This window comes from Varroa destructor, unplaced genomic scaffold (genome assembly GCF_002443255.2).
Source record: "Varroa destructor unplaced genomic scaffold, Vdes_3.0 BEIS01000001.1, whole genome shotgun sequence".
Classification (NCBI taxonomy): domain Eukaryota; kingdom Metazoa; phylum Arthropoda; class Arachnida; order Mesostigmata; family Varroidae; genus Varroa; species Varroa destructor.
Window position 1 is genome coordinate 26,237,563 of NW_019211454.1, and position 24,432 is coordinate 26,261,994.

Sequence of the window (24,432 nt, forward strand, 5' to 3'; positions counted from 1 at the left end):
GACCTAAACACTGGGACATCGCTCAGACAGATAATCGTCTCTTCCAATTGCTGACAAATAAAATCAGGTTTTAAAAAAAAAGGACAAAAAAAAAGTTTGACGGTGCGGAGGATCCCTAGTTCCTCAACAGCAGAACTGTACATTTATGGCGAGAAAGAATCAATAAATCGACTGTCAAATAGGAGAAGGCCATGGAAGGCACGGTCAAAAATACGATAGATTAATTAAAGTAGAATTTGTATGAAATTTCAGGTTTCGTGCTAGGTTTGAAAAAAAAAAAAAGCCGAAATAACATAATAGGTTATCCGTGCATGCTGAGTAAACGGCACCCACTGCGCAACGATAATGAGATGAAAACAAAAGACAAATGTACGAGTTCAGAGCGCTTTTTTTCGGTTACCTTATATCGTAATGTGACCAAAATGTCTAGAGCAATAAATAAATAATGGAACAATGACGGACCAGTTTGAGTTGGCTTAAATTGTATATTAATTAATAATAATAACAAATTAGTGTATTATATACATTATGTGGCGATATTGTGTTCCAAAATCGTCAAAGTACTGCTTTCATTGCACATAAAGAGTTGGATTAGATGGGGGTGCCACAGTGTTGTTTTAGACATTCACATCGGAAATAGGGGTGTAGGGATAATTGGAAGATATATCCCTTTGGGGCCATTTGCACATGGCCAATGCGGCGACCCTTGCTATTACATAAGGGGGACACGTTTTTCTTGCACTCGTCGTTTATACCAGGAATGAATTCGTGAGAAACTAATCATCGCTGGTAATGACTGTCATAGATAATACGTTATACAAAATGACCAGTTTTCTATTGTAGCCATGTATAGATTATCGGACCCGCTTAGATATGGTTTCTACCTGCTGAGTAAAAAATAATTGACACACATGCGCATAGAACCAAAAATATTCAGTATAACTGTCCCCGGGTTAAGGCTGTACCAGTTTTCTGATCCTATTGTGCAATATTCAGATCTAATCTACCAGTTCAAGACGAAGCCTAACAATGGGTTTTCGAGCTCATGGAGAAAGATACGTTTTAATGAAGCTCAAAGAATTGTACAGCAGACATGACCATTACTGTGTTCTTCCTTTAAATGATGTTTCATAATTATCAGTAATTGCCTTATCTCCTTCGATACGGACGTATCATTATAACGAACGAACCATTCCGCATAAATTAATGAAGTGGCGGCCGCAGTAACTTCGACGTCTATCGCATTGAAAAGGATTTGCTCTAAATTATAATTGGCGTTAAAACTTGTTTTTCTAACGTATCGACTGCCTCGTCAGACTGCTGAATCTTCTATTTTGGAAAGATGAAGTTGTCAGCGATCAATCAAGTCTTCGGCTCTTCTTGCGTAAAGCAAAATGTTGAATCTATCCAGCAATTAGCGACAATACTAGCCTATACTAAGAATAGTCAAGATACCGCTTCGTACACCTAGTATCGTCTCTATGTCTATAGCACGCATCTCAACGTTTTGGCAGTTTGCATTTTCTTTTGTCTTACTCGCTTCTGCCTGCGTTATGTATTGCGAACGAATAAGCATTGGTCGACACTTTTTTCCATCTATAATTTTTCTGTACACGTTGTTGTTGGGCTGTTTTTGGGGAGTAGGAGCACTATGCATTGCTGGCTTCTTGTTTTTCTGGCCTGTTTTACTATTTATTCATCTGCTCTCAGCTGATCGATGCAGTGCTCCGCGCGCATTCGCCAGAGGGGGATGTTGTTAGACGCACTCGGCAAGGACAATGTTCAACAAGTTGTGCCTGTATCTGTTAAGCCGCCGATTTTTGTGGGTAGACCGTTGGTATTAGCAAGCCGAAAAATATATGGGCTGAGCTTCCGGCAGGCATTTATGGCCTCGCCTTACTATAATAATAGGCCCGCTACGGCAGCTGATAGAAGTTTAGGCAAGTTTTTTTTGTAGAATTTTTTTTTGTAGATACGCGGGCTATGGAAGAAAATGGGCAAACAGTCGACAATTTTTTTGTTAGGCAAAATGACAAGTTTTATAAAGTCAGTTTTCTAGATATGCAATAGCAATTCGATCCGCTGACACTTCCTAGGAGATTGCGGGGCAGACGAAATCTTTGTAGCCCAATTCTTGGCAGATGCTTGTCCATTCTGGAGAGGTAAGATTTTGGGTCACATAATAATTCAACTATAAAGGCATGTGAAGATACTAGACGCTGATTTCAATAGAACAAAATTCAAATAATATAAGCAAGCTAGTGTTCAAATGATCAAGTGCCCTTAAATCTTAGGAGCGCGTCAAGTGTTCTCTGCGTGGCTCCTTAACTCCCGATCTTTTCTGAGCGAAGTCAAGGCCGGATTCAGCGAGACTGAAAGTTCTTCGTCACGCGGTTGCTCGAAGATTTAGATATACAATAACTACGTGCTGTACATGGAATGCTATAAATGATAACCTATTTCAGAAGGCCAAAGCGTGCACGAAACGTATAGGTCCAATAGGACTTATACGAGAAAGCACTTTACAGCTATTGGATGCTACGACGGGATGTTTGTATTCAGGGTGCAAACAAAATTGTATACAGAGAGTTACGAATGCGTTAACAAGACATTACATATGAGCTTGTTAACAGGCATAACAGAGCCTGCCAGCGAGCTACGTTGGAAATTGCCTTTGCCAGGTTACGATGGTATTTGAAGTACATCGCTTTACGTAATGCGTTCCTATAGTATAGTCTAGCCGTATTGGATAACTCACTATACAGTAAAAGACGCACCCTTGCCACTTTGTCTTAACGGCTTACCCGCTTCTCATGGAGAAAAAAAATGTTCAAAGCAATCGTTTGCTGAAATAATTCACTCGCGTAGACATTTAGTTGTTGATCCTTCATAGAATAAATAAGCCCCATCTAGATGGCGAGATACGCTAGTGGGGAGCTGTAGAAAATACATATGAAAACATTCCTTTTCCTACCTCGAGTTAAGTTCTTGACGTTTTGAAAAGATCTTCTACAATATTGCAAATGAAGCTGATATTCGTTAGCACATCGACGCTGTAGGTCGGAGATGTATATATCGTTAATTTATGTACATTCTGAGAGGTGTTCGGCTGTACTTATATATGTGTGTATGTGCGACTTTGCCAAGTATGGGATTGATCAGCCCAATGTTTTTATTTTTTCGCAGCATACCGTCGACCTAAGCGCTTAACATATTGATGATTCCCGAATGTGATAGCTTAAAATGATACCTTTTTTAACACAGTTAGTTCCGAGTATATTGGTTAGAACAATAGCTTGATAATCAGCCGTGATGCTTATCGCTGCGGGCTTGCCACTCGGCATGTGGCAGATTAGATAGATAACCGGTCCGATACTGATTCCCTTCATGCGTATTGAAACCGGCGTCTAATTCTTCATATTAGGTGTCTATGGTTATCGATAGAGATAACAGCTTTGTTCACAGATCGACTCGGTAGTGATTTGGATGTATGTTTATTATAAAAGAGTAAAGACTCGTTGTCAGGGTTCAGCGCGTTTTGTTTCATCGAGACAACTGAATCGTTGGTTGGCATCGTACGGCCTTGGCCCTATACTTCGTACTTTTTTTCTTTTTTATACTCTGCTATCTTTGAACATCTGTAGAAAAGGCCGGCTTGCCTATCGACAAGTGTTTTTAGCATATGCAAATAACTATTTTCATTATTCAACGACATTTAAACATGTTTTTATTTGTTAATACCCATGCGACAAGTAAGTTCCTCTTGGGGTAAACAATAAACGCGACGCTTTTGATTCAATAAATCGCCATCAGCCTTGCGCTGTACGTCGTTACGTTAAGTTCAGAAGATATGTTATACTCAGCACTTGCACTCTATTCGAAAGAAAAAAAAAACAAGCAAGCGCTAGTCAAATGGAAGACGGTGTTCTACCGAACGGTCGCGATATGTCTTGATGATCATATATTGTCGAAGTAACAAGCTGATATGCAGCGATACTGGGATACTGTGTACGCAAACTTCGAACTACCATTTCTTCTCTAACTTTATTTGATGTTCATAGTGAAGTTCTACTAACCTATACATTGATGCTACCAGTTGTTATCTACTGGCGTGACACGTAACAACAACAAAATGAACGGCTCAAATTAGTAAGTAAACTTGCGCCGAGTCCGATAGGCTTTTCGCGCTGTTTCAAGAGAGAATGGCTATGTTAGCAAAGATACATTTACGTTTCCAGAGAAGTTCATTTAACTGAGATCACTGTATTGTCCCCCGACAACATACAGCCAGGGCGTATTCCCGCTGTCCGTAAGTATCTCATTAGATAAGTTCCTATTTTGACTATCATTGAACGACGCTATTTTGCTCGAACGAAACAACTCGAAACGCTCTTGATGAACGCTAATTCAGATAGAAAGGACAAAAATCCGTGTGTACCTAGAGGAACATTTTTAAGCGTGGGACCATATATATATTCTTTTCGCTTGTCACACGAATAATTACAGTACGGTAGTACTCGTCTGTTTGCTGGCTGCTTCATTGTTTACTAGATTTGATAACGCGTACACGCACAACGTACTCGCACTAAACCACTTTGCTTGCATATAATTTGCAATATGTTCCCAGTGGACGTTCACCAAAGGACTAGATGCCATGAAAAACTCACGACGCCACCAGGGGACATATAAGCCTCAACGATACCACAGTCAATATCAGCCACTGTATAATAACGTTTGTATCTGACACGCTCCATTGAGCGCGTATGTTTCAATAGCTAAGCAAAGACTTATTTCAGTAGACAAAAATAAACTTATTTACAGTTGTTCGGTAGCTTAGATCACTCGTTTCCGAAGCTAATCTCAAGCAATTCCCAGGACTCCTCTAGAAATGCTCATGTTTATCTGAAAATGGCTAACGGCGAACTGCAAGCTTGAGAAAACCTGTTATATATATATATACACACACACACACACACACACACACACAAATACACATAAGCAATGCTAATAATATCTGATCGACACTATTAGGTAAATAAGGGCTTGGAATTTGACAAGCTGCCAAAAAGTAACTAACCGATATTGCAGATGTCACAACTTTGAGGCTATTGTATGAAAACTTAACCGTCGCACGCCCATTGTACCAGTCAATCTGCTTCTTAGTCGGCAGAACTAGGACTATTACTTACGCTACCCAGGTATTTTTAACATACAACGCAGTTATATTAATTACAGACACTTCCGTCAGCAATCCCTAAAACTTGGACCATTGTTACGCTCACTTAATCATATGTTTATAGAAGATAATGTTTCTAACTGTTTTTGTTCACAGGCTCAAAAAAGGCACTTTTTGGGGGTTGGCATGCTATAAATAGTCTATATGTTGATTTAGTCGGATCCATAAAAACAACGTTCCGAGTTCGCACAAATTATGAATAGTTAAAACACAAACACTTGGTAAATGACGGAAAATTCTACTCAGTCGCCTTAGCCCATCCTGCTCGCTTGACAGTTCAGCCTGCGAGATGAATACAATGAACAAGAAATGACCGCCCAGATCTTGGCCCACGATGGTTTGCTTCGGCCAATTCGATGACACTTTCTCGTTGGCAACTTTTACCACCTATCGGCGACTTAGGGAAGCAGAAGAAGACCCTGAAGCTTGCCTTGTGACAATCAGGCGGGCAGACAAACTCCTAGCTTTTGCACTACACTAATGCTTTGTTTGCCCTATTATGGGATACTTGTAGCATACTTACAATCTAACAGAGAAGAATGTGCGTTTGAAATAGATGGATCGAGCTCGTCACATAAAATATCATTCGATACCCTATGTTCTCTAACGAGCCAAGCGGTAAGTTGAATTTCAACTTGCAGAAATAGTTCCAAAATTTTCCATTATTTAGTGGCGGCGAGGACTTATCTGTTGGGCTTATAATAGTTCACGCTAGCATAGCCTGTTACTGGAGCCTTATGCCCATAACGTTGGCTAGCGCCTTTTCCTTTGTTTTGTGATTTTCCTTTTGAAAAAGCTTGGGTAGTATAGAAAGACTATGTCAAATCAAGCTAGGAAAAGTTCCTTTCTTTTTAAAGATGATTTATGTTAGTGCAAGTTAGTCAAAATTTAATCACTAGATGGAAGTTTGAAACTAGTACTAGTAACTAACACCAAGATTTACGAAGGCTTTCCATCTGAGCTAGACGTACCGCATTAGCTTTGTAGAAAAACTGAAAAAGCCTTACCATAATTTTAAAGCACTATTTTTATGATTACTTCAAATGCTGCCTTCAAAACGTACGTTCGTGAATTCGGGAGACATATCGAATCGTTCAATAGACTTCAAGAAAGACTTCAATCTAAATCGTTTATACAAAAATTGCATTTTAAGAAGCGTAGGTACGATTCGTTTTTCGCGTATAACAGATACATTGAAACAAATATTCTACATAGCCTACAATAGTATAGCTAATGTAAATAGTAGGACATTTTGTTCGATGATCTTTCGCCTTTTTTTCTAGAATCTTCCGGGCAAAAAATTACCACATGGTTTTTGCGTCCCTTCCTTGAAACTGAACAATTAAGGGATTTCTGTGAGTGGCGGAGAAGGTACTAACTACACGGCGGATACCAGAAGCGTTTGCATGCATTTTTGCCCGATAGCTAAAAGGTACGTGTTCTTGTCCGAAACAATTGCTTTGCCAGACAGTATAATACACGTAATCCCACCAAACTCTTAGCATCACTTTTTTTTTGACGTCGGTCTTTTTTTATTTGCACGCTACCCTCTTTGTTGCTACATATTGTATGATCCATATTAAAAAGGGGCTTAAATTCCGTTACGGTTCTCCAATGGAAACATAATCGAGTAAATTATTTTCTGTAAATCCGTACGGTACAAAAAATATCGATCGAACTTTTCAGTTAAGCCAACCCTCGTCGAATTATTTAGTTGTTTGAAAGTTACTATTGTTCAATTGGTAGACGTTGAGTGATGTCATGAATATGTTATTCAACTTTTATTCGTAGATGCTGATCGACCACCTCGAGGGGCATCCTTCGCGTCGGTATTTCCAGACTGAACGCCGATTTTTGAGCGTAAACAGCATAGTAGCCCGGACAGCATATATGCCCGTATATTATTCTTATTTATATATATATACATTTGTATATATACACATATATATACATACATACACTGGAAATGGAATTTCGCACAGATATTTCTGATGAACAGGTCAAAACAGTAGTGAGCTGCTAACCAAATCAAGGAAAATTGATTGAATACTTGATCATTTTAATCGAAAGAGTCTATTCGGCACTTCCCTCTAGGTGACTGTTGTTTATGACTCCCCCTGATCAATGTTCGCATTATTTCTATGGCCTTGAAATTATGTTTCAATATACATGTTATTCAACATGTTATTCAATGGAGCGATTTTATCCCGTCTGCGTCGTTTCAGCTTCTGGTTGTGCATCGTATCGTTGTACAGCAGCCACGTCAGAGATACAGTTCAAACAGATCTCGCACTGCTTGTATTTCAGATACATAATATATACTCGAGACGTCTAAACGAAAATTTCACTACGACGACTTGTCTATTAGACGAACCTTTCTATTGACAAGCCGCCGGAGAAAAGGCTTTTCCAGCGTGAAAAGGCTCCGCTCAAAGATAATTCACCTAAAATCATTTTCGTATTGTTGCATTGCGTTGTCAAAACGTGTCGAAAGCTAAAACTATCAAAGTACCCACCCATCTTATCTACTTGTGCTGCGATGATCGGCTCCGAACTATCGTCGAGTAAACTTCACTTTGATTCGAGGTCGCTTAACTTCAGCGCGTTCGATATCCACCAGTCTTTTACCACCACCGGTCGTAATGACTGTCATCTTAAAAAAAAAAACGCCAGTTGGAGACTTCATTCCTGAAACGATCTTAATTTTGGCTTAAATATGTGTATACGCCAGCCAGCCAGCCAGCCAGCCAGCGAGACGTTCCTGGGACTAAAAGTGCATAGAAGGGCTTCTTCACTGTAGTTCTATGAGCCGTTATGAATCTATTCAATAGGCCACAAAAAGCTATTTGACAGGCACGAATAGAGTTTGCACGAGCGAAGCAATCTCTTAAATGACCCAGAATCTCTTGCGATATTAAATTAGCAAATAAAACTGGCAATAAACCAAACACCTGAATGGCCTGTTTAGGTAGCTTAGGCATCTTCGACTCTTACTGCCATCATACTCTGCTCCGAGTTTCTAAATATATAGTTATATAGCGCAACAAATATATCATTCTAGTTCTAATCAGACAATTTTATCGAATCTATTATGTGTGTGTGTGTATATGTTTCTCTGTCCACAGGACACGGTACAAAAGGAAGAAAGGTGTATCGTTGTAATAACGAACACAATGCGTAAACGTTTCGAAGAAAATGCAGCCTTCTAATTAGATCAATGTCCTTTCTACGCATACGCAAGTCGCAACAACGAAGGCACTAACAAAAATAAGACCCTTTTGAAAATTCGTATTCGTTAACGCTAGGGGGTGAAGGGCAATGGCGGCCAGACAGCGCAGATAAGAGCGCTTCGACATGACGATAACTCGCAATATCGATACACAGTCGTCAAGCTAAATGGCAGCACACGAAACAAACCCTAACCGAAACAACCGTACAATGCAATATAACTGGTAGTACAAAAAGCAAATTAGTTTACGAGTCATCACCAGTAGAACACACAATTCTACTTAGAAAGTACACGTGTCCTATCTCATTAAAATAACACGATGTGTTGTAAATAGATGCGTTGCATAACTGCAACGCAAAAAGAAAAACCTTTATACTAGTTTCAATTCTAATTTAGCGGATCTTCATTGTAGAAAGAAGACAAATTAATGAAATCCGCTTGCAGGCATACATACGGAACATTGGAGTCCACCTTTTTATCCAGGCTTGGGATTGCAATAGGACCACAGTTAACCAACCTCGAAGGATAAGATTTTTGTTCGAGTTAGCCTGCCGGCAGTTGTGTGGTAACTGAAAAATAAGGATCAGAGTAAACAAATTAAGGCAGAGCTTCATAGGGAAGCAAACAACAAATAGCACACATTATGTACCTCTTTTGTAACGGCTAAGACCATTGCTCATGACAGTAAGCCTGCAATGTCGTAATCCTGCAAAAATATAGGATCGACATTTTGAATAAACAAGAAGACTAATAAATATAATATAGTAAACAATATCCACGTCAAATAAATGACTCTGCTTGCTGAGATGGCCCCCAAAAATATATTCATTTAAGCAATTACCGAATATCAGCTGCTGCAGCTAGGACCCGCGACCTTGTATTTGCAAACGCTTTGCGTCCTCGCCATTTTAAAGTATATATCCAATCGGCTGCTAATACATAGATTCCGTGTGCGACGTTCAGAGTGTTATATCATGAAGCAAATTACAGAGTTTGCCGATGGATGATATCTTATATCTGATAGCAAAATAATTATCTGGTAGAACAAAGAAATAAAGTGAAGCCAATTCTGCTAGAGGGCATTTGAAGGAAACCTAAATACTGTGGTTCGTTTTACCAGAATCTACCGTGTTCATTATACAAAACAATATCTGAATGTACCGGTGATAGAATAATCAGAAACAGTCGTATTTTGTATCGACAGCTGAACATGATCCAGTCGATATTGCAGAAGTTCACCAATTTCCGAGTACGGTAAAGCCGTCTCTGTTTTCCACAGTCGGATATTTTTCGGACGTAGCTCTGATCTGTGATTCTTAAGATTCCTAATTTCGCTATAAAAGTACGCTTAGCAATTAGATTCAGTTGTATACTATCGTTTACGTTCCTGTCGTGATCTCCTCCAATCTCAAGCCAACTCTTGCCCAAAGCTACGAGTCAATATTAACTGGAAACCACTATAAGAGGCATTGGCAAAATTAAGATAGACAAACATTGCCGCTGGTTAAGCAGAGATACTATGTATAATATGTATACATTTCAGTTAACATTTGTTTACTCTTTGACCGTAAAGTGGCTAAATCTAAAAGAAAAGGCAGGACGGAACTTGGCTCTTTTCACTCGTGTACAATCATTGGTTTGCAGGTTGAAGCTCGGTCAAAAAGGGACCAACCTGGTAACTTAAAGCAAGTTAACTTTGTTGTGTGCTTATCTCTCGTATTCGCGAAATCTACAGGCACAGTTGCAAGATATCCCTGGAAGCGAAAAACGCAGAAGCTACCAATGAAGATACTTGTCAATTGTTTTGCTACGTGAATTCTAGTCGGAATATGGGTTTGTTTTGTAGGTTGTAAAGCTGGGCGTAATATGCTGGGCGTCAACAGGAGTTGTGCTTGGTAAACAATATCAAAAGGGTCACCAGCATTATTGTTTTAAGGTTTCGCTAAAAAAAACCCTTTGTATTCTGCCAATGGGAACGGAAAATTACGTTAACGCGATGCTAATTGATAGGTGAACTCCTATCACGAGTATTCAACGATGTCCAAATTATGATCGCTTTCGGCATTTCCACGCCATATTTTGAAAGGAAGCAAACATACGCATCCTGTGAATGAGGCTGCTTAAATAAACGAATCCCTAAATTCGAACTGAATTTTGCCCGTATTGCCATTTTAGAGAGACACCGATAGGTATCTATTCAGCGTAGCCGAGAAACGATCACTGACAGAGTCCAATGAAACACCTACAACACAGAGAACAGTATGTGTTTCAATGTGTAATATGTGATCGTTTTTATATTTGTTTATTGCTCCCAGTGTTTCGTTTCCTGCTCGCTGATGACAGCATATATATATATATGTGTGTATACTAGATAGCTATTAGTACTATTAGATAGCTTTTTCCTTTGCTCTGTATGGCCGATATCATCGTTCTGTTCGGCATATAGACTGACAATGAAATAAATTAACGAGAGCGACTGTTCGGCAACGAAAAAGATTCCGAAAGCAAGTTAACAATTCTCTCTCTAGCAAGGTGACGATCTGATTTCTAAGAGATATAACTCGATCTACTACAACGAGGTTGGGGTAAGCCCCCTGAAACTCGAACAAAATATATCTTTGTGTGGATCAGATTTTTTAAATGCCATTTTTTAACTTGCCAAGTCACTTTTCGATAATACTCCTAGCTGTAGAGTCGTTATTCTATCTATTCTCGCTTATTGACTTCGAATAGGGAAAAACAGAAGATTTGTTAGCTGATAAATCTCTATTTTTATGACTCGAATGGTATGCGGAGCAAATCATAACAATGAGCATACAAACAGACGAGATATCAATAACAAAAAATTGTCATTACTCATTTGAAACACCGAAGACTTTCTTTGAAAATCGGTTACGTTAGAAGATAATTAATCATGTGTCAACGGGCTTAGCATGTAATGTTATAACGTTGACTGTGATTCTTGATACATATAGATCACTATATATTCAAATAGCTAAAATTACAGCCGTGAATATGTGCAATAAAACAGCTTTATATATGGCTATATATACGGCTAGCCGATGTGGTACTGTGCGCCGTGTACCCTATTCATGTTATTGGAGGGTCGTCAGCGTTTGTGAAGAAGCGAAACAGGACGGGGTGTCAAGCCATGCTCAGAGCAACGCATACGATTCGTAATGGTCTGGAAATCTACAGTCTAGTATTGTGTATGTTCACTATCGAAATGGCAACTCCTATGACTTTCATTCAACCAGATAAAACAAACTGCGGAAAACAACCAATTCACTTGAAACTATCTCGATGCGCGACAGTCTGTTTGGCCGCCGCCGTCCAATGATTTATCTCCTTTCGATTTTTTGCCATGGGGCTATGTGCAAGACAACGTCCATAAGGTAGAACCCAAAAAATCACAGCCTGAAATACAGTATTCCTAAAGCCATTGATAAAATTGTAAAAAACAAGCGATTGTAATAAATTGGGTAGGCCCATGATTTGGCATTACATGTAACTGATTTGGTTACGCAAGCGGTCTGTGAGAAGACGTTTGGCTATCGTTGTTTTCCATGTGAAGTGGAAAACTGCCTGGGCCAGTTGAGCGTAAGAATTAAAAACATACTAGAAAAACAAACCCGTTTTTGTTTTTTACTTTGTGATATTAATATTCGCTGGGAACTTGTAGCGCACTCTATATTATACAATTTTTAGTTCACTCTAATATACCGTTTGTGAACGCTGCGTTCTTTTACTACTTTTGCTAGACGGCAGTATAATTGAAGAAAATTGCAAGTTTTACGTCTAATTACGGGTATTAAGCAAAGTTCTAAAACTTTAGCCCTCAACATGAAACGACGTGGGTTTGCGACCGGTTTCTAATCTAGACTACTTTATATGTTTCTGAATGTTTCACCTGCTGTTTTGCCCTTGAGCATCGATCTCGATACCTGGTTCTCAAGACTAATATGTCCGTGATTCACTCCGAAACAAGACCACCTTGAATTCGGTGAGAAAAACATTTTTCCAGTTTATACTATCGAGAAGGGTGTAAGTAACCGTACAACGTGCAAAAAAACCCAGTTCTTAGAGAGCGTGACTCCTCACAAACACCTCATGATTAAACTAGCCCATTTTCTAGTGAGGCTTTGGGAACAACTATTGATCGTGATCTCTGAAAGTAAAATAATACGCAGAACTGTGTTATTCGACCTCTAAGAATACCACCATTATGCTATATACATATGAAATCGCTTTAAAGAACTTTCTGTAGAACAAATGCTGGCATTCGAAGAAAGTAGTAAGAAAGCCCGCGAAAGTACGTTAGCATTATTGTTAACATACACTTGTTGGCTTTCTGTTGGCACTGAAATGTATGTTATACTTATTTAAGTTATGTCTTTGTGGATATATGTCGACAGTGTAAGCCACTGCTATGCACACCAACCTGTACACGACGGCACGTACGCATCAGCCCATGTGTCTTTTAAGTTCTCCATACTCACACAAAACAACATCGGCACATGTGTGCCGCAGATTGCTTCAGACATAGATTATAAAAATCTATATTCCAAATTTTAAATTCGTTATAGGCGTACGGTGTATGAGAAGTCGAGTTACTGTAACAGTACAGTGGAAGCCCCGCAGCCCTTGGTGTGGCCTAGGGATTCTAATCCAAAGAGCCTCCAGCCGAACTACGAGTTTCTATACTTAGTTCCACTTCGGAATTACCTACGCTTAAAACAATTGAGGTCACATTATTCTCTTGTGTTTGTAACACATACAGCCTTATATACACGCAGCTTATGTACGTATGATGTGTACACCTATGTGCACTAAACAAATAACTTTCCCTGCTTGTACGAATCACGTTTCGTTGACTAAGTTATAATAACTTGCCGTTTTGTCTAGACGATTTTCGTGGCTTTTATTTGGATAGGCTGATTGAAACTTTTGCGGCATGCGTAGCTTATATATCCGACATAAACCACTGAAGTGGACCACAGAACGCGTAGTCGTGCTTTTTCTCGAGTAACGAAATACATCGTATTTAAAAGGTGTTGATCCTCTTAGCCAAAAACGTTTCTGGTAAGATTGTCACCGCTCTCGATGAGCTCCAGCCAGCTCCAAATTGATTTAGAAAAAATTTATTTTCAGTATATATTTCGAAATTCAATCTACTGCATATATAAACGCATATGACGGCTGGACGGTAAACCCTGCTATCTTACCAATCAATGCCCTAGAACCGAATACTACACAAATTGCTTAACTAGTAAGGATCGCTACAAGTTGTTTTGTTGCTTTACAATATATATTCCTTTAAGAACGCATCAAGCCAGCCTCTACTATTTTTATTCCATCTACAACTTCGACACCATCGTACCATTTCAAACTTCCGGCCGAACTGCGTGCATTTTAAACCAAAAATATCTATTTATTCAAATATTTCTTATTATCTAGAACCCCAACATACCTTGCTCTAGTTTGCCACCTAGATATGTCCATCACGGTACCGACACAGGCCGGCGCTGTTGAAAATCTGATCATTATCACGTCCGTATAAACTACTTCGATTCTTTCGGGTTGTAGCGATAGCAGACAACAACTCAATGAAGAGGTAAATAAATCACACCCGGCTTGTACACGCCCCTTTCAGTTTCAGTAAAGCGTTCTCATCTGCAATTCTGTCTTGCTTCCTCGTATCCGAAATGATGCACAATGGCGGCTTCACGAACTTGATACTACACATCTGTTATTCCTAGCAATTATGCAGAATTCCAGCCATTTTTTAGCATGATTATCTCCTTCGAACCGTTTTCTATCTCTTCGAAAATAATCGACACAGACGACAACTCCGATAAGATATTCATGGTGCATGTACACACACAGATTGAGCACCAGGTTCTTTCTTTGCCTCAAAATCACTTTATATCACCGTCGTGAAAGCGCTATAACTAACGTTTTTTCGTTAGCATCCGACTTGCAAAAATCTTTTTGGCGGAAGGTGGAGCGCATAGCTGACGAGATCCATATGTCACCTCCTAATTTTTGGCAGTATTTTCTGTACTGGATGATCCGTATAGTTCACATGGCTTCTCTATCGAGTTTCCTCAACGCCCCACTCTAATCATCGAATTTTGCGTCTGATACTGCCCCAAACAGCTAGAAGAACTTTCTTCCTTTGCCCCCTAACACTATTGAAAAAGAGATCTTCGCAGAACTGCTGTAGCTCCCAGTGTGTAATAATGTATGACAAAAGCAATGGTATCCTCCGGTCCCGTCGGTGTTTCTAGTATTTAAGCTGCATTTGACTATCTAGTGTTGCCGTCATATGAATGGGTGTAGCATTGTTGTTCTCTGTACGCACGTACTTAATAGAGTAACCTAATCTACAGAAGAAAAATGGCGGTTGGCTGGTAGAATAGATGTCACTTGGATCCACGTGTACATTTACATGACACTCTATGAGTGAGTTCTTCCATATCTACTTAGCCGGCCGTTCGATTCATGCAATTGTTGTCGTATGAAGCTCTTTCTCTATGTTCTTATAGCACTTTTCTGTCTAGGTTTTTCTCGGTATGCAGTACGACAATCGATGACCAATCACCTTACTTAGCGGTCACGTTATCTAGCAAGTTCAAGACAATGACTCATTGTGTCTAAAATGTATGTCCTGTTGTGTACGTCAATGTCTTCAAGCTTCGAGTCGCGTTTAAGTTAGCGGAAACTTTCTGACGCAATTTCTCCCGTCGAAACGGCGGTACCGTACTCACAAGAGGCTTCGGAACTAGCTGCTCAGACAGAAATGACAGCATATCTTGCTGAAGGCTGGAGAGAGCGATAGTTCAGACCGCTGCTCACAGGGAAGTCCAGCTGGAACGTCCGTCATTAGCTAACAAACCTCTTGCCAAGCACCTTTTTCCTTCTCGAGTACGCAAAAGCAATGGCCGCTTCGCGCGCTTACTTTTGCTATTAGGTGTTCATTTGATTGCTAAAATCTTCTGCCTTATTACTTCTTGCAGTGATTAATAAGTGCACAAGTATAATGGTAGTAGAAGTATCCAGAGATAGGCGTCTAAATATTTATTCTAAAACTGAACTCTGCAGTTCCTATATAGTTTGCTGGTGAAGTTTACTTGACCACTTGCACTAGGTGAAACCAATGGGCCCCATCCTGTCACTGTTGCCGCTCAATTGAGGAACAAACGAGGAAAGGGCGACAACCACTCCCCCAAAACTCAAGCTACCTGTACTCACTACACCATAATGGCAAAGCCTGGCAGCGGGATGCAGGCAAATCATTGACGATTAGGCGAGGACCTACGCTGGGAGAGGGTAGACCAGACCGACGTGGGTGAGAGAAGCTCTATAGAAAATTGCGCTCGGGAGAGATGAGCGCAGACGGCCTTTTGCTTTCGGAAGAAGGTACGCTATTGAGGATATTAAAATTTGCCTTTTAGATGTCTAGATGCGGCGTTGATGTCCTGGTGACGGAGCACATACAATCACGTGACTCTCCCAGTATTTATTCATGTTATTTTAACACAACGTAAAAAGTTGTTCACGATATGGAATTTTGCATTTTTCCAATGCCTACCCATATAGTGAAGGCTGTGCATGGCATGTATCCACTAACGCTGAAGCGAAAACCAGCGAGCCCAATTAGTCCTGTCACTGGCCTTAGTGACTCGGCCTACGATGAGGAAATTTTTCGCATTCATCAACTCGCGAACGGTTTAGGTGTTTGCCTAAACTACACACACACACACACACATATCGATCATGGAAAAACGCCCATTATGGCAACTCCGGCAGTGTTCTGATTTAACAAACACAACAGTAAATCACACGTATAGCAATCACTCACCGCTCAAGTCGACAACTTGTGGATACACATAATTTCTTAAAATTGCTTAAATGAGTATCTTTACGATGTGAATTAAAATACCCACACAAGCTAACTGTAGGAACCTAATTGCTTCTGTAAGTGTAATTTTGTTGGTTCCTTTAGATAAAGGTTATTTGAACTTTAGACTCTGAGGTAGAAAAACGCCCTCAGATAAAGATAGCACCGAAGAAACTCAAGAGGTTATCAACAGCATTTGGTCTTCTAATGGATTTATGCTAATTTTTCAAAATAGAAATTTCGGCATCTTAAGATACGAAGTAATAGCCGCGTTTAGGAAAATTATTAGGGCATGTAAAAAAACAACCTTGTCGAAGTTACTATTGGATCATAAATATGGCTTGTCTTCCATTGAGCTCTGACCCACATTTCACCCTATGATAGCTATCTTGTGACAATTTTTTAGCTTTTATTGCTTTCAGTTAATTTCGGTCACCTTGATTCCTGTTTAAAAGTCGGTTGCTGGTCGGTTTTCGATTGAATTACTTGTTTATCTAGCTATCAGGCTTTAGTGTGACTGGTATCTCTCATCTGTTTTTTTTAACAGAACATGAAACATACCATTTTGAAAATTAATTCATCCAACTTACTAGAAGCTTTTATTTGGACGAAGTAAAAAACAGGAAAATAGAGCTAAGGAAGAAGTTTTCGTTTCTATGCAGTGCTTCGGCACATAACAGAGGGCACGTCTAATATAAGATAGGCAACATGTACGATAGCAGAAGCCTATCAAATTATTGAATATAATAAACGAAGAAAAAATTCGACAAGGACCCAAAGTATTTTTCAATAAGCCTTTCTCATTAGCCTATCCCTGTTACTCTATATATAGAGATATGTTGCCTTCTTGCGAATTAAAACCAGCGAGTTGTTTTGTTTCCTACGTGAAAATGATAAGTGTCGTTTTCGCATAGGAAACAGCAGAGAAATCTGCAACTCAATTCTGTGTCTACGGAGCCTAGTAACGTGTAAAAAGTTGGAGACAAATCAGAGAATTGGTAGACAGCTGCAGCAGTTCATAACACCAAAAGTTACAGCAAACATTATTGAATCATACCGTATCCCGATTCGTCAATAATATGATGAAGCTGAATCCGCAGTATTCCTATATCTGAAAATGAGCGAAAGTCCCGCTCCAAGACAGATCTATTCTACATATTTTTGTGCGTGTGTGGAAATACGTGACGTACGGCTGAATCAAAACCAGTCGAAATGCGGCAATATACATGTCACACGGAAATGTCTTAGTTAGAAATATTATCGCGAGGCATCTAATTTGTGCTGCATTTCGTTCTACCAATGCCCCCAAATGCTCACAGCAGAGGACAGTTTTCGAAGAAGATGTAATCAATCTAGAGGTAAAGATGGGTAGTCCATGTTATTATATTTTAGATACGTTTTTTGTGTGGGTACATGTTTTATGTCGTGTGGGGTTGTTTCGTCCAAGTTACATTGGGAATTTTTCGCCATGTTATGGAAATATTCTAAACTATTTGCAGTCAAACTGGCTAGAAGTCATTAAAAAGCTATCATTCCATTGGGTAGAGTTAGTAGGAGCTGGAAGGATTATTTTGTACTTGCTCATTCATCTAGAGTACAATCGAAGTGAGATCCCAATATGTATATATAGTTGCATTACCCAAATATCAATTATCCTTTAGCGTCCTTAAATAGACACAAAACAGTAAGATGTTAACCGCCAGCTATATAACGAAACCCTTTTTCATATGATCCTAATTAATCAAGTTGTCCAAGACCGCAGACGTCCTTGAGAGGATTTAGCCCTTCGTGACACGAAAACGACTTAAATAACACGTAAAACAACCGTAGTCGAATGTCAGCTATTGCAATTAAGTCGTTACATCAAGCGAATAGATTCTGCTCGTCGGCAGCTTCGCCTTCGTTTCTTTCGAGCGATGTTTTTTTGTCTTCGAAATACTGTACAAATGACACCCAGCACATACACGGTAGGCCTTTCGGCAGCTTCTACGGTAGGGAGTCGTGTAGATGGAATACTAAAGTGAGTGCGTCATAGCGGAAAATGGAATTGCGATAGGAATCACCTATCGTAGTCGTGCCACTTTAACTAATACGTGATGAAAAAAACACGTCGTAGCTGGGAAAAAAAAACACTCTACAATCGTCCATAATTACCCACAATTCATAGGAAACGGTCCATACGTAGCCACAACTGTGGGATGAATTGGTTCGACTAAGGACAGGTGTCACTTTGTATTTGAAGTCGATCATAAAACGATGCTTAACTTCGTTGTTTTATTTTTGATTCGAAATGAACTCCAATGGCTGACAGAGTAGACGAAGGTATCATTTGCTGTCTACGAAACTCTACTTCGTTTTTCGAAATCATGTCTAGCTGGACAGCCAAGCTATAACCTGACAGGACTGCAGGTTTCGGTCGGCCCCCGCTCCTTTTCTCGTTTTCCGTAAACGACTCGTTTTACGCTTTTATGATGTTCTACACGTACATCGATTGGCACGTAGAGAACAGTCATGACCAAAGCATGCAGCTTCGTAAGGTTGCTAATTGCGCGTCCAACGCAATATGAAGCTTTTAGGCTAACTCTTAGCCATATACTCAGATCATTATCGAATTACAGTTTCCTTGTGTCCCTATGATAGCGACTTTGAAAATAGCAAAAGTAGCGTGCTGTCCACAAATCCTAACGACGCTACCAAGATAAGATTTTGAGCGATTCTTTCTCTATCTGTATATAGTAGTATTGACTTGCTTCTTTTATCTTTAGCAGTCCTTGTAAAGCATAGCTGTATATTATTGGCCAGGTTTTTCACTTCAGCTTCAGAACAATAAAAGTAAGCCTTCTGACAAGTTATAAGTAAGCCATCTTTAATAGATGTAAAAAAAACGCTAGGGCGGCTAAGGTCTCACAACTTTAAACAACGATTAGCCTTACGAGCTGGTCCTTTGCCTCGTGAGGCAATCATTATTAAAGCGTTTAAAAAACCTCGATTCTTCAAGGACATTTGTCGTTAGCACCCATAAATAGGTATTTGCGCCCATCAATGGTGAGCTAAGAAAGATCTCTGCTAGCCCCGAATTCCGTTATTAGGCCAACCCATTGCAACTGCGAAACAACCAGGCCGACTGCGACTGTGGCCTAAACTGGACATCGACTACGCGTGGCATTTCAAAGTCATCGATGCTAAGCATTAGAAATGGCTATTAGAAAGCAAATTGATACAATTTTTTATTGATAAAGCTTTAGCTCATAAAGCCCGTAATAGCTACTATGCAGACTATCTGTATATATATCCAAAGATGTCTTCTCGATTCGTATTTGTAACAAATCAATGTTACGTCTCACCAATATCTGTGCAAGACTCAACGAAGAAGAGAGCTTTAAAGGGGGGGTCATGGCGGCAAGGTGAATGATGTAATTTAGCTTAAATAGGAGTCCTTTCCGTATTTATATTTCGTATGGATTAACGTCATTATGATTTTTACGAAGCCAATAAAGCACCAGCTTGCTATAAAGGTCTTAAAGACAGTTGCGTTGTTTCTTTACCAGAGGATGCCATTCCTACGATACTACAGAACTCTGTTAGGAGGTGCTTCGTTCTAGATACCCGTTCGAGTAAAATACCGTTACTGATCGTCTTTTCCTTTTAAAAGGCATTCGGTATACCTAAATTGACACCTTCTTTAGTCAGCCGAAACAAAAACAAATCGATTAGTGCTGCATCCATCAGGTTCCGTCAACAGAAGGCTATTGACGAAACAATACTCCTTAGATAGGAACAAAGGTGCACCAACGACATTGTATTAGGCCATCACCATCAGACAGTGGAACCATTTCTTTTACTTCTTTCTTCGTGATACGTAGACGTCGTTTGCGAAAGTACGTATATTAGTAAAACGAGAAACAATACGTCCATTTGAGAGTATCGGAAAAATATTAGACCTCAAGATGAGAATATCTTAGTGCATTACGCCTTACGTTAACTCTTAGCCGTATACTAAAATTGAGCTTTTTGTCTCAGTTCTAAAACAGAACCGGTGTCGCGGATTCTCGGTTCTGCGTCTTCCGATGTTTCTTACTAAAGCATATAGGATGCTTAAAATTGCAACAAGAGAACTCGAATTAAAGCAACTAATGAGATATGAAAATTTGTGTTACTTCCACTTTAGGTCATCTACTGCGTATCTATAGTAGCGTACTTGTTTACAATACAGGCCTACATAGGCAAAGTTATATACAAAACTGGCCAGTTACGCTTGTGGATCTCCCCCCAGTGATGGTGACCTTGTCACCTCGATTCCATTCACCGTCGTCTTATAGTGTGCATTTCTTGTGGCCGAGTCGTCATTTATTCATGGAGCTTATATTTCTTTAGAACTTTTCCGATAAATGTGATACCAGCACCGTTTGCGTCAGCGTACCACTTTCCTACTATATAGGGCACGCTATGACTTTTTTGCCGTAAGGAAATTGCGTTCATAAGGTTGGTATAGTCTACATGAACAATCTCTATGATTGATTATGATTCATAATACTTCACCAGCTGGGAATCAAAGACTTCGCGTTCAGGACTTCGCGTCTAGTGCTTACATGCCCCGCCACAACGGATGCAATAATTTTATTAGGAGTAGCATGTTATTCATTATAGCATAGAACCAGGGCGAATGGCTTAGAAAAGTTCTGAAGGGGCAGTCTACCAAAATGGAACCTAATTTGTGTCCGATTTTCAAGATTATATAGACTTCGATCCTTAACGTACAGGATTCATAGTCAAGGCATTTTATGCAGCGCACCGTGCCATAACCTAAAGTGTTGTAGTTCCGCTGCAGTCTGATGTATTGTTTGTCTCAGTGCACAGCTTGTATCCATTGCAATATCGATAGTAGCAAAATGCAACGGAGTTCAACACATTTCTCATGTCGTCATTTCAAAAAACAGGCTCTTGTAAATACTGCCGCTTCGAAGATTTCAGGAAGGCTCTTGTGTGGCAACATTTTTTCTTTAAGTATCCCTATTAACATTATCTATCGCGTCTATGACAGTAACTGCTTGGCTGTTTTAGACAGTACCTAATAAATCATGATTCGTTTGCTGCAAGAAGCTACAATTAGAAAACTTAATTTAGGACTATGCGATTTCTCGTACACTTATGTATATTATATAGAGAAATATAAATCTTATATTTCGCCCCGTATGTATATAGTCAACTCACTTATTTCTATTGGTTAGTTCGCTCTTGTTTTCAAGCGATGAGCTCTCTCGCGCGGCAAACATTAGTGAGAAAGTTATCTCGGCGTTTAGTTTTTTTTCTCAGTTTGTGGCTATTTCAATACGTGGAGCGCAAAACAGCTACGAGTTTTGTAGAACTTATTCACTTTTCGACGTGCCGTTTTTACACTGTTCTCCGTATACCCAATGAGAATGAAAGTTCTATATTCTAAGTTCTACTTAGAAAGAACCTCACAAGCCTAACATCAAAGTTATTTTAGTTTATGGTTACAATTGCCCTTGATGCTACTGAGAGAACTTTCTAAAACATTAATCGTTTTTTTTTTCTATGTAAAAGCACAGCTATAGAGACAAATGCATCTTATCGCGTGTGCATTAAAACGCTCGCTCATAGAGAGATTCATAGAGGTCTCGCAATGCTAGTCTACGGTAACATTGTCTGCACACAAGCCGTTAATCTGAAAAGCCTATTATACCCATATAAAACAAAAAATGGCGTGGTACGCTTTTTCAACTCGGTATCTTTTGTTGTATATTTACAAGCTAACCTATAAAGCCTATTAGGCCGTTTCAGGTGATTTTCCGATTCCTGCCTTATATGACTAGAAATTTACAGTCAATATTTACGAGTTTTTTTTTATTAAATACTAACAGTAGCTTTAAAAATGCGTAATTATTTAAACAACGCTTATACGCAAAGATGGTTATGTAGACGATGGAAGCTGGCCTGCTTAAAAAATACCTTGTTCTTTGCAAATCAAGAGCAAAGAATTTTCTGTCGTCTTTTTAGTTCGTTGTTACACGGATGATACGTACCTTCTTGACCTAATCATATATATAACCTAATTTACGATAATTTTTAAGAATCCTTACTGGGTTTATACCACCACCACCTTCTTTCTTCTAAAATCCTTTACTTTCTTGATATTTAACTCGGTCCTACTGGTGTCTTTGGCTGCACTTCCTGCTAACTTTGCACCTCAATAGAAGTTGCACGTCCCTTGCAAATTGTAGGCGTTGCTTGAGATAATTTTACACCTTGCATTGCGTCTGCTCCCGAACTTAGGCTTGTTTTAGCACTATTCGGACCCTAGGAAGATCCTCAACTATCACGTGATTACACACAAATGGTAAAGCTAGTATGCTTAAATAGGAAAATTAGACAAGATATATCACCCGCTCTAACACCGCAGTAACCTTCTGCATAATTTTGATAAAGTGAAACAATTTAAATAAAACATACTAATATGATGTTGATTTGGAATTATACATCTACGACACTGAGTAAAGTTTTCGAAGCATTTTGTCAAAAAAGACATTGGTCAAATCTATCTAACTACGGAATTGTTGTACCTGAAATTATTACCCAAAAACCAAATTTATCATTAAAAGGCTGCAGGTAGTAGTAGTATTAGACAATAATTTAATACTGTGCTAGTCATGCTAAACCCTGAAAGATCCTATAGGGAAAAGCACGGCCCGCACGACGGCGAAAGCCACGGAGCGCTACGGAAAGCGTGGAGCGCTTTGAAGCTTCTCCGAACGATATTAGTAAACGGCCATGATATGCTACCGTGTTTAGGCATAGATCGCGCACGGTGACGGTGGCCGACATTAAACCGGGCCTGTGGAAATGGATCGAAACCCATATCGATCCAACATAGGACTCTTTTTAAATAAATGCTTGAGAATCACATCGTCCCTTCGTCGTCAGCAGCGAGTACTGCTCCTATTTCAATCCCTCTTATTCTATAGTAAATATTTAATATACTGTATCTTGAAAGTCTTCTGATCTGCTGAGGATCACATGTAAAAAGACAACGCATATATATATGCGTCTGAAAAAACATGCCTTGAGTGCTAACAATTCTTTCAAGCCTCATACTCATATAATAGCAGTAACTACATATTCTGAAATGGGCATACCGCTCCGTAATGGCACTTACACTTGATTCCGTTGGGATCATAACATACCACCAGTAGTTATGTTTGATTCCTCTTTCATACCTTACTCTGAACCACCCTGGACCATTTTTGTTCAACCGTACTAAACCCAGTATTAGGCTTTTCTAAACTTTTATTACAAACCGGGAAGTGTAGTCTACTCTTGAGCTGAATACACGTTGTGTTTAAAAAAAGACCGTTTTCGTCGGCCTGGCCTCTGTGTACAGCAGAAAATAAGATTGCCACCTTCTCAGTTTGAGTGTACAAGTTATAACTACCTATAACGTTAGCATTACCATTGTGCAGCATTCCAGGTTTAAATCCTAAATCGACTTGAACATTTTTGGGGGGTACAATTCAGAAACACATTCGTCTATAAATAAGTAAGCTTGCCCCTGAGCTGTACCACGCAAATGATAACACCATAGCCAATTATTGGAGCTATACGATGCGACTAAAAAGGGCAGGGACTAAAAAATGTTTCCCTAAGGTTAGCTATTGTCAAGTAGTCCTACCGCATGCCTTTACAAAAAAACGGATAGAAGCAGTTGGCCAGTGCGATAGAAGCTTTTAAAATGCAGAAGCTGTACTACTACTACTGTCCCCCCCCCCTCCCCCCCCCCCCGGTGAACCAGAGCTAATAGTTTCCTTTTGTTAAAATGATAAGACTCTATGAGAAATACTATGAAAAAAGAACAACATATTCACTATTTTTTTGTAATGGTGTTAATTCGATATCTATTGTTTAGGATTAGCAATAGTAATGTACTATAATCCGCGCACTCAACAAAAGCTGTAACATTATTTAAATATAGGTCTTTTCTGTACGAAATAAAATTTATTTATCGATACATACTTACGCGTACTTTTTCTTAAAACAATTTATTTTCTA

General features: G+C 39.4%; 1 protein-coding gene and 1 long non-coding RNA gene across 24 annotated transcripts in view; one reads left to right on the forward strand and one right to left on the reverse strand.

Annotated features, from left to right (window-relative positions):
* The window catches only part of LOC111242849 (octopamine receptor beta-2R-like), a 31,650-nt gene extending 15,937 nt beyond the window's left edge, over nt 1-15,713 (reverse strand). For 10 of the 23 annotated variants that reach the window (XM_022787742.2, XM_086989449.1, XM_086989471.1 and 7 more), the window contains exon 1: nt 13,936-15,713. Coding sequence is in view for 3 of the 23 variants with exons in the window: in XM_086989449.1 (XP_086845575.1) it covers nt 13,936-14,009 (74 nt within the window). In the remaining 20 variants the exon portion in view is untranslated. Of the gene's footprint in view, nt 1-7,752; nt 8,221-8,919; nt 9,035-10,137; nt 10,220-13,935 lie in introns of those variants that run through there. The other 13 variants (XM_086989483.1, XM_086989451.1, XM_086989477.1 and 10 more) reach the window with 4 other exon arrangements.
* Nucleotides 5,691-7,590, forward strand: LOC111242850 (uncharacterized). Its single transcript, XR_002670181.2, has 3 exons — nt 5,691-5,854; nt 6,520-6,668; nt 7,462-7,590. It is a non-coding gene; the product is annotated as an uncharacterized LOC111242850 (long non-coding RNA).
* Nucleotides 15,714-24,432: the final 8,719 nt, after the last annotated feature.